This window comes from Psittacula echo, assembly GCF_963264785.1.
Source record: "Psittacula echo genome assembly, chromosome: 29".
NCBI classification, from domain to species: Eukaryota; Metazoa; Chordata; class Aves; order Psittaciformes; family Psittacidae; genus Psittacula; species Psittacula echo.
In genome coordinates, this window is record NC_137764.1 from 1,251,329 (window position 1) to 1,261,527 (window position 10,199).

General features: G+C 64.2%; 2 protein-coding genes across 4 annotated transcripts in view; one reads left to right on the forward strand and one right to left on the reverse strand.

The window, feature by feature from the left end:
- Positions 1-38: 38 nt before the first annotated feature.
- On the reverse strand, positions 39-3,033 carry FKRP (fukutin related protein; the record flags this gene model as incomplete). The annotated part of the gene is made up of 2 exons (XM_080636087.1): positions 3,007-3,033; positions 39-1,633 (listed from the first exon to the last, which is right to left on the reverse strand). Exon 2 carries the CDS (start codon positions 1,506-1,508, stop codon positions 39-41), a length of 1,470 nt encoding a protein of 489 aa, XP_080492213.1. The 5' UTR covers positions 1,509-1,633; positions 3,007-3,033.
- The window catches only part of STRN4 (striatin 4), a 23,153-nt gene continuing 15,733 nt past the window's right edge, over positions 2,780-10,199 (forward strand). The window contains exons 1-11 of one of the 3 annotated variants that reach the window (XM_080636045.1): positions 2,780-2,938; positions 4,681-4,784; positions 4,886-4,956; positions 5,050-5,128; positions 5,209-5,376; positions 5,456-5,594; positions 6,398-6,527; positions 6,604-6,690; positions 7,192-7,319; positions 7,443-7,618; positions 7,939-7,986. In XM_080636045.1, the coding sequence (XP_080492171.1) occupies positions 2,786-2,938; positions 4,681-4,784; positions 4,886-4,956; positions 5,050-5,128; positions 5,209-5,376; positions 5,456-5,594; positions 6,398-6,527; positions 6,604-6,690; positions 7,192-7,319; positions 7,443-7,618; positions 7,939-7,986 (1,283 nt within the window). In that variant the 5' untranslated portion in view covers positions 2,780-2,785. The remainder of the gene's footprint in view (positions 2,939-4,680; positions 4,785-4,885; positions 4,957-5,049; positions 5,129-5,208; positions 5,377-5,455; positions 5,595-6,397; positions 6,528-6,603; positions 6,691-7,191; positions 7,320-7,442; positions 7,619-7,938; positions 7,987-10,199) is intronic. The other 2 variants (XM_080636047.1, XM_080636046.1) reach the window with 2 other exon arrangements.

A 10,199-nucleotide genomic window follows, 5' to 3' on the forward strand; every position in this document is an offset into this window, starting at 1 on the left:
TTGTATCCGGGGATCCCCCATCCCCATCGCCCCCCCGCTCATTCCTGCCCCATCCTCATGACGCTGGGATTGGGATACTCGGGGTTCTCGATGGCTCCGGCTCCGAACTTGAACTCCAGGAATTCCCGGGCGCTGTTGGGCGCCATCGCCGTCATTCCCGCGAATTCCAGCGGCACGCGGGGCTGCAGGAATCTCTCCGGGAATTCCACGTCCTGCCGGTGCCCGAGCCACGTGTCCTTGGTCATCACCCCCCCCCGGGAATAGAAGGGCCATAGATCCACATGGAGCCGGTTGCTCCGGCTGTAGTGCACGCGGTAGAATTCCCCCTCGGCCGCCTTTTCCCACAGGAACCCTTCCTCGTCCTCCACCGCCTCCCCGGCCGCCGCGGCCGCCAGCCACCGGCACTTCCCGACGTCCTCCTTGTACAGCCCCAAATCCACGTCGTAATCCCACGGGATGATGTCCCGCAGGCGCACGGCTCCCAGTAAGGAGCCTCCTTCCAACCAGTACCGGATTCCCGACGCTTCCAGGACGGACACCACGCGCCGCGTGGTCTCCCGCAGCGCCCGCAGGCAGCAGGGGGGGGTCCAGCGCCCGCTCAGGAGGTACTGCGGCGTTCCCGCGTGGACGGTCCCGAAGCAGCGCGCCGTGTCCTTGCCGCAGCCGTGCCACCGCTCCCGCCCGTCGGGGAGCACCTCCCGCTTGATGCCCAGCTCCCGCATCAGCCGCCGGCGCCGCGTTTCCAGCCCGCTCCGAGCTTTCCATTGGGCCTCGGGGGAGAGGGGCAGGCGCCGGGACAGCGGGAAGGCGGCGGGCAGCACGCGCAGCCGCCAGCCCCGGAACGCCGCTTGGATGAAGAGCGCCGCCGTCACCGGGCGCGCCAACGGGAAGGGCAGCGCGAAGAGGTCCCGCGTGCGCAGCAGGAGCACGGCGGAGCCTTCGACGGCCTGGCAGAGCCCCGGCGCGCCGGGCGCGTGGCGGTACCGCACCGTCCACTCCCGCGCCTCCAGCCTCACCGCCAAGCACCGCAACGGCGCCGTGCCCACCGGCGCCACGGCGATGCGGGCGTCCCCGGCGCCGTCCTCGAGCGCCGCCCGCATGCGCTCGAGCAGCCCCGGCGCGGCGCGGGTGCCGTCGGGGACCAGCGCCACGTGGCGGGTGCGGACAAGGCGCTCGGCCTGCGCCAAGGGCGGCGGGCGCTCGGGCGCGGGGCGCAGCGCCAGGACGGTGACGCCGGCGGGCAGCGGCAGCGGCGGGTACAGCGCCGCGTCCGTCACCACCGCCACCGGGTGCCGCGGCGCGAAGGCGCGCGCCGTGCCCGGGACGTCGTTGTCCAGGGGCTCGTATTCCCGCAGCAGGACGGTGACGCCGGGGGCGCCGCGCGGGGGCCGGCACGAGGAGCCCGGCGGCACCGGGCGCAGGGGCCAGCGCCAGTAGAGGACGAGGAGGAGGAGGAGGTTGAGGCCGATGGCGGCGCCCAGGCTGGCCTGGCACGGGCTCACCCGCATGATGCCGCTCGGGGGGGGGGGGGGGTATTAATTAGCCGCCGTTAGCTAATGAAGACCTTCGTTAGGGGTTGTTAATGAGGGCTCCCCCCCCCCACCGGCCATCGCTCAGAGGCAGGGAGGCGGCGCTGGAGGAGGAGAGGAGCGGTAATGAGAGGGAATTAATGAGCCTCTATAGCCCTCATCCCCCCCCGGGCACCCATATAGCCCCTATACCCCCCTATGGCCCCCTATGCCCTCCATACCCCCCTATGGCCCCCCATGCCCTCTATACCCCCCCATACCTCTCTGTAGCTCTTATACCACCAACACACTTATACCCCCCATACCCTCCCTACAGCCCCTATGCTCTCTATGCCCCCCATACCCCTTATAGCCCCCGTACTCTCCTATGGCCCCTATGCACTCCTATACCTTCTATACCTTGCCATACTCCCTATACCCCCCATACCCCTCATACCTTTCCATGACCCCTATACTTCCCTATGCCCCCCATAACTCCTATACCTCCCTGTACCCCTGTGCCCCCCATACTCCTATACTCCCTATACCCTCCATATGTTATACCCTATGTCCCCCTATACCCCCCATACCTTCTTATAGCCCCTATACCCCCGTACCCCCTATATATACCCCCCCATACCCCTATACCCTCTATACCCTTTGTACTCTCCATACCTTCTTATAGACCCTATATCCCCAAATCCCCCTATACCCCCCATACCCCTTATACCCTTCTATGACCCCTATACCCCCTATCCCCCTATACCCCCCATACCCCTATGCCCCCCTATACCCTCCATACCTTCTTATATCTCCTAAACCGCCCCATATCCCCTATACCCCCTCTACCCCCCATACCTTCTTACATCCTCTATACCCTCCCTATACCATCTATACCCCCCCATATCCCTATGTCCCCCTATACCCCCTCTACCCCCCATACCTTCTTATATCCCCCATACCCCCCATACCATCTATACCCCCCATATCCCTATACCCCCTATACCTTCTCTACTTCCCATATGTTCTTATATCCCCTATACTCCCCCTATACCCCCTGTACCCCCCCATATCCCTATGTCCCCCTATACCCTCTGTACCCCCATACCTTCTTATATCCCCTATACCCCCCCATACGCCCCCTACCTCCTGTACCCCCTTCCCCCGCTCCCTCCGGTCGCCCCAGTAACGCCTGGCCCCGCCCCTTTCCCGGCTCCCTTTCTGGCAGGAAGCGGCGGCCCCGCCGGCCCCCGGCGGCTCCCTTTGTGGCAGCCAACATGGCGGCCGAGCGGGCGGCCAGGGCCCAAGCGGCCCCCTCAGGCCCCGGGCCCGGGCTGAGCCTGCCGGGGATCCTGCACTTCATCCAGCACGAATGGGCGCGCTTCGAGGCCGAGAAGGGCCGCTGGGAAGCGGAAAGGGCCGAGCTCCAGGTACCGGCACCGGGACCCCCCCTCCTTCCCTCCCTCCCTCCTTCCCATCGACCGCGACCGGCGCTTACCGGGGCCGCCGCCATCTTGGGAGGAAATGGCGGCGGGAGCGGGGGGCGGGAACCGCGGGAGGGGGGGGCCGGGAATGGGGCCCTGTTGGGGACCCCCCCTTTGGTATTGGGGACCCCCCCCCTTGGTATTGAGGACCCCCCCTTGGTATTAGGGACCCCCTTTTGGTATTGGGGACCCCCCCTTGGTATTGGGGACCCCCTTTTGGTATTGGGGACCCCCCCTTAGTATTGAGGCCCCCCCCCTTGGTATTAGGGACCCCCTTTTGGTATCGGGGACCCCCCTTTGGTATTGGGGACCCCCCCTTGATGTGGTACTGGGGACCCCTCCTTGGTATTGGGGACCCCCACTTGGTATTAGGGACCCCCTTTTGGTATCGGGGACCCCCCTTTGGTATTGGGGACCCCCCCTTGATGTGGTACTGGGGACCCCCCCTTGGTATTGGGGACCCCCTTTTGGTATTGGGGACCCCCCCTTGGTATTAGGGACCCCCCCTTGGTATTGGGGACCCCCCCTTGGTATTGGGGACCCCCCCCGTTGGTATTGGGGACCCCCTTTTGGTATTGGGGATCCCCACTTGGTATTAGGGACCCCCTTTTGGTATTGGGGACCCCCCCCCGTTGGTATTGGAGACCCCCTTTTGGTATTGGGGATCCCCCTTTGCTATTGGGGACTCCCCCTTAGCCCTGGTATTGGGGTCTCCCCAGCACCGGTATTGGGGACCCCCCCTTGGGAGCTGGTGTTGGGGCCTCCCAAGCCCAATACTGGGGTCCCCCCCATAGCCTTTGGGAGCCCAGCTCCTGGGATCAGGGACCCTCCTCACCGATGGGGGGAGCCCTTGGTATTGGGGGGTCCCAGCCCTGGTATTGGGGTGCCCCCCCCATCACTCTGATAGTGGGGATGCCCTGCTGGGAATTGGGGACCCCCCTGTGCCCCACTAATGGGGACCCCCTTATATCTCACTATTGGGAACCCCCCTATATCCCACTATTGGGGATGCCCCTTTACCCCAGTGTTGGGGTCCCCCCTTATACCCCACTATTGGGAACCCCCCTATATCCCACTGTTGGGGACCCCCCTTTACCCCAGTATTGGGGTCCCCTCCTATACCCCACTATTGGGGCACCCCCCATATCCCACTAGTGGAGACCCCCCTTTACCCCAGTATTGGGGTCCCCCCTGTGCCCCAATATTGGGGACCCCCAGCCCTACTATGGGGGACTCCCCCTGTACCCCAGTATTGGGGACCCCCCTTTACCCCAGTATTGGGGTCCCCCCCATACCCCACTAATGGGGCTCCCCACCCTACTATTGGGGATCCCTCCTATACCCCACTATTGGGGACCCCCCTATATCCCACTATTGGGGACACGCCTTTACCCCAGTGTTGGGGCCCCCCCCATACCTGACTATTGGGGACCCCCCTATATCCCACTATTGGGGACACCCCTTCACCCCAGTTTTGGGGCCCCCCCCATACCCGACTATTGGGGACCCCCCCCTATATCCCACTGTTGGGGCCCCCCCTTCACCCCAACCCTTTTGCCCCCTCCCGTGCTGGTCCTTCCATCCCCACCTCTCCGTTTCCCCCCTTTGCGTCCATGGCTGGGGGGGGGGTAAGTTTGGGGGTGCAGGGGGGTCCCCCATTGTCCCCATTGTCCCCGTTGTCCCCATAGGCACAAGTGGCCTTTCTCCAGGGGGAGCGCAAGGGGCAGGAGAACCTCAAGAGCGACCTCGTGCGGCGCATCAAGATGCTGGAATACGCCCTCAAACAGGAGAGGTGGGGGCCCCCCCGAACCCCCCCTCATTTTGGGGGTCACCTTCCCCCTCCTGACACCGGGGGGGGGGTCCCCAACCCCTTTGTGTCCCCCCCACATCCAGGTCCAAGTACCACAAACTGAAGTTCGGCACCGACTCCGTGCAAGGGGAGAGGAAGGAGGGGGCAGAACCCAGTGAGTGCCCCCGGCCTTATTGGGGGGGGGCACCCAAAGAGGTTTTGGGGTGTCCCTGACCCCCCCTTTCTGTGTGTGTCCCCCCCCCCATAGTGGCCAATGGCCCCATGGAGGTGGCGTCGCTGGAGGGTGGCCCATTGGCATGGAAGGAGGGCCGGCAGCTCCTGCGGCAGTGAGTGGGGAGCACTGGGGGGGGACATGGAAGGGTTTGGGGGTACCCTGACCCCCCCCCCTTGTGTCCCCCCCCCAAAGGTACCTGGAGGAAGTGGGGTACAGCGACACCATCCTGGACATGAGGTCCCGCCGCGTCCGCTCCCTCTTGGGTCGGGGCCCCCCCATCCCCGCGTCCCCCCCTAAGAGCGGGAGCCCCCCCACTGCGGCGTCCCCATTGCTGCGGCGCATCCAGGAGCAGATCCAGAGGTAAATGGGGGGGGATTTGGGGAGCGGTTGGGGTTCGGATCCCCGCGTGGATTCACTGCACCCCCATTCCTGCTCTCAGGAATGCCGGGAAGGAGCCGGAGGAGCAGGAGCAGGTCCTGTTCCTGCCGGGAGAGGATGAGGATAGTGATGAGGAGGAGGAGGGGGACGGCCTCCAGCCCCCCCCCGGGCAGCCCCAGCACAAGAAGCAGCGGGTCAAGGCAAGGGGGACCCCAAAATGGGGGGGGTCACCCCCAATCCGTGTCCCCTCCATCCCTGTGTCCCCCATCCCTGTATCCCCCAATCCCTGTGTCCCCCCGTGCCCCCCCATGTCCCCCAGTGTCCCCAACCCCTGTGTCCCCCCAGTGTCCCCCAGTGTCCCCAACCCCTGTGTCCCCCCATGTCCCCCAATGGCCCCCAATGTCCCCAACCCCTGTGTCCCCCCACGTCCCCCAATGACCCCCAGAGTCCCCAACCCCTGTGTCCCCTCAATATCCCTCAGTGTCCCCAACCCCTGTGTCCCCCCACGTCCCCCAGTGACCCCCAGTGTCCCCAACCCCTGTGTCCCCCCAATATCCCTCAGTGTCCCCAACCCCTGTGTCCCCCCACGTCCCCCAGTGACCCCCAGTGTCCCCAACCCCTGTGTCCCCCCATGTCCCCCAATGTCCCTCAGTGTCCCCAACCCCTGTGTCCCCCCACGTCCCCCAATGTCCCCAACCCTTGTGTCCCCCCCATGTCCCCCAATGTCCCCAACCCCTTTGTCCCCCCCATGTCCCCCAGTGACCCCCAATGTCCCCAACCCCTGTGTCCCCCCCATGTCCCCCAGTAACCCCCAATGTCCCCAACCCTTTTGTCCCCCCATGTCCCCAATGCCCCCAATGTCCCCAACCCCTGTGTCCCCCCATGACCCCCAATGTCCCCAACCCCTTTGTCCCCCAGTGACCCCCAATGTCCCCAACCCCTGTGTCTCCCCCATGTCCCCAATGCCCCCCAATGTCCCCATTGACCCCCATGTCCCCCCCAGCTGCCCCCCAGCCCTGTCCTGCCCGAGGTGGACGATGACGATGACGATGACGACTCCGAAGATGCCCTCAATGAATTTGACTTCCTGGGCTCTGGGGACACCGGGGGACAAGGGGACGCCGTGGAGCTGGGTCAGTGGGGCTGGCACTTGGGGGGACCCCCCCTTCAGCCCCCCCATTGGCTGCTGGACCCCCCCTGTCCCCATAGAGCGGCGCCGGGGCCGTTGGGCTGAGCTGAGGGATGTGGATGGGCTCCTGCCCAAAGCCACCGCGGGGCCAGCGCGGCCCCCAGAAGGTGAGGTCCTGTCCCCAGGTCCCTTTGGGGGTCCCCATGTTCCTTTGGGGGTCCCATGGGAAGTCTCGTGTCCCTTTGGGTGTCCCTTTAGGGTGTCCCATGTGCCTTTGGGTGCCCCAAGGGCTGTCCCCATGTCCCTTTGGGTGCCCCATGGGCTGTCCCCATGTCCCTTTGGGTGTCCCTTTAGGGTGTCCCATATCCCTTTGAGTGCCCCATGGGCTGTCCCCATGTCCCTTTGGGTGTCCCTTGAGGGTGTCCCATGTCCCTTTGGGTGCCCCATGGGCTCCCCCATGTCCCTTTGGGTGTCCCCTTAGGGTGTCCCATGTCCCTCTGGGTGTTCCATGGGCTATCCCCATGTCCCTTTGGGTGCCCCATGGGCTGTCCCCATGTCCCTTTGGGTGTCCCTTTAGGGTGTCCCATGTCCCTTTGGGTGTCCCTTTAGGGTGTCCCATGTCCCTTTGGGTGTCCCATGGGCTGTCCCCATGTCCCATCCCCATCCAGGACCCTCCACGGGCTCTTTGGGCATCACCTCCGATGTCTTCATCCTGGACCCCATCGGCGCTGGCCCTGTCACCCTTGGGGACCTGGCGGACCTCACTGTCACCAATGACAACGACCTGGGCTGCGACGTGAGTGTCCCCAGTGCAGTGTCCCCAGCACCCCCATTGACCCCAAACCCCCCCAATGTCCCCAGACCCTGTCTAAGTGTCCCAAACCCCAATCCCCATCCCGGTGTCCCCATGGCCCTGCAGGTGCCTGATGCCGGGGGGGGGCTTCGGAAGTGCTGGAGCCCCCGCTTCACGCTCCGGAGCCACTTGGATGCTGTTCGGGCTCTGGCTTTTCACCCCGTGGCCCCCGCGCTGCTCACGGCCTCCGAGGACGGCACCGTCAAGCTCTGGAACCTCCAGAGGCCCCCGAGCCCCAAGAGGTGGGGACAGGGACAAGGAGGGGGCACGGAGCCCCCTTTGGGGACACTTAGAGGGGGTTTGGGGACGCTTAGAGGGGGTTTGGGGACGCTTAGAGGGGGTTTGGGGACACTGAGAGGGGGTTTGGGGACACTTAGAGGGGGTTTGGGGACGCTTAGAGGGGGTTTGGGGACGCTTAGAGGGGGTTTGGAGACACTTAGAGGGGGTTTGGGGACGCTTAGAGGGGGTTTGGGGACGCTTAGAGGGGGTTTGGGGACGCTCGGGGGGTTTTGGGGCAGGGACAGGGTTTTGTCACTGTTGTCACCTCTGTTGTCACCCTCAGGACGGCAACTGTGGATGTGGAGCCTGTTTATGCCTTCCGAGGGCACAGGTAGGGGACAAGGAACAATGGGGGGGATCGAGGGTCACCCCATTGTTTGGGCCCTGACACCCCATTGTCGCTGTCACCTCATGGTCCCTGTCACCCCATGTTCACTGTCACCCCATGGTCCCCGTCACCCCACAGTCCCTGTCACCCCATGGTCCCTATCACCCCATGGTCCCTGTCTCCCCATGATCCCTGTTACCCCATTGTCCCCTTCACCCCATTGTCCCTGGCACCCCACAGTCCCTATCACTCTCTGGTCCCTGTCACTCTCTGGTCCCTGTCACCCCATGGTCCCTGTCACTCCATGGTCCCTGTCACCCCATGGTCCCTGTCACTCCATGGTCCCTGTCACTCCATGGTCCCTGTCACTCCATGGTCCCTGTCACCCCATGGTCCCTGTCTCCCCATGGTCCCTATCACCCCATTGTCCCTGGCACCCCACAGTCCCTATCACTCTCTGGTCCCTGTCACTCTCTGGTCCCTGTCACCCCATGGTCCCTGTCACTCCATGGTCCCTGTCACTCCATGGTCCCTGTCACCCCATGGTCCCTGTCTCCCCATGGTCCCTGTCACTCTCTGGTCCCTGTCACCCCATGGTCCCTGTCACTCTCTGGTCCCTGTCACTCTCTGGTCCCTGTCACCCCATGGTCCCTGTCTCCCCATGATCCCTGTTACCCCATTGTCCCCTTCACCCCATTGTCCCTGGCACCCCACAGTCCCTATCACTCTCTGGTCCCTGTCACTCTCTGGTCCCTGTCACCCCATGGTCCCTGTCACCCCATGGTCCCTGTCACTCTCTGGTCCCTGTCACTCTATGGTTCCTGTCACCCCATGGTCCCTGTCTTCCCATGGTCCCTGTCACTCCATGGTCCCTGTCACCCCATGGTCCCTGTCACTCTCTGGTCCCTGTCTCCCCATGGTCCCTGTCACTCTCTGGTCCCTGTCACTCTCTGGTCCCTGTCACCCCATGGTCCCTGTCACCCCATGGTCCCTGTCACCCCATGGTCCCTGTCACTCTCTGGTCCCTGTCTCCCCATGGTCCCTGTCACCCCATGGTCCCTGTCTCCCCATGGTCCCTGTCACTCTCTGGTCCCTGTCACCCCATGGTCCCTGTCACCCCATGGTCCCTGTCACTCTCTGGTCCCTGTCTCCCCATGGTCCCTGTCACTCCATGGTCCCTGTCACCCCATGGTCCCTGTCACCCCATGGTCCCTGTCTCCCCATGGTCCCTGTCACTCTCTGGTCCCTGTCTCCCCATGGTCCCTGTCTCCCCATGGTCCCTGTCACTCTCTGGTCCCTGTCTCCCCATGGTCCCTGTCTCCCCATGGTCCCTGTCACCCCATGGTCCCTGTCACTCTCTGGTCCCTGTCACTCTATGGTCCCTGTCACTCTATGGTTCCTGTCTCCCCATGGTCCCTGTCACCCCATGGTCCCTGTCACTCTCTGGTCCCTGTCTCCCCATGGTCCCTGTCACCCCATGGTCCCTGTCACCCCATGGTCCCTGTCACTCTCTGGTCCCTGTCACCCCATGGTCCCTGTCTCTCTCTGGTCCCTGTCACTCTCTGGTCCCTGTCTCCCCATGGTCCCTGTCATTCTCTGGTCCCTGTCACCCCATGGTCCCTGTCTCTCTCTGGTCCCTGTCACTCTCTGGTCCCTGTCTCCCCATGGTCCCTGTCACTCCATGGTCCCTGTCACCCCATGGTCCCTGTCACTCTCTGGTCCCTGTCTCCCCATGGTCCCTGTCACTCTCTGGTCCCTGTCACTCTCTGGTCCCTGTCTCCCCATGGTCCCCGTCACCCCATGGTCCCTGTCACCCCATGGTCCCTGTCTCCCCATGGTCCCTGTCACTCTCTGGTCCCTGTCTCCCCATGGTCCCTGTCACCCCATGGTCCCTGTCACTCTCTGGTCCCTGTCACTCTATGGTCCCTGTCACTCTATGGTCCCTGTCACTCTATGGTTCCTGTCTCCCCATGGTCCCTGTCACCCCATGGTCCCTGTCACTCTCTGGTCCCTGTCTCCCCATGGTCCCTGTCACCCCATGGTCCCTGTCACCCCATGGTCCCTGTCACTCTCTGGTCCCTGTCACCCCATGGTCCCTGTCTCTCTCTGGTCCCTGTCACTCTCTGGTCCCTGTCTCCCCATGGTCCCTGTCATTCTCTGGTCCCTGTCACCCCATGGTCCCTGTCTCTCTCTGGTCCCTGTCACTCTCTGGTCCC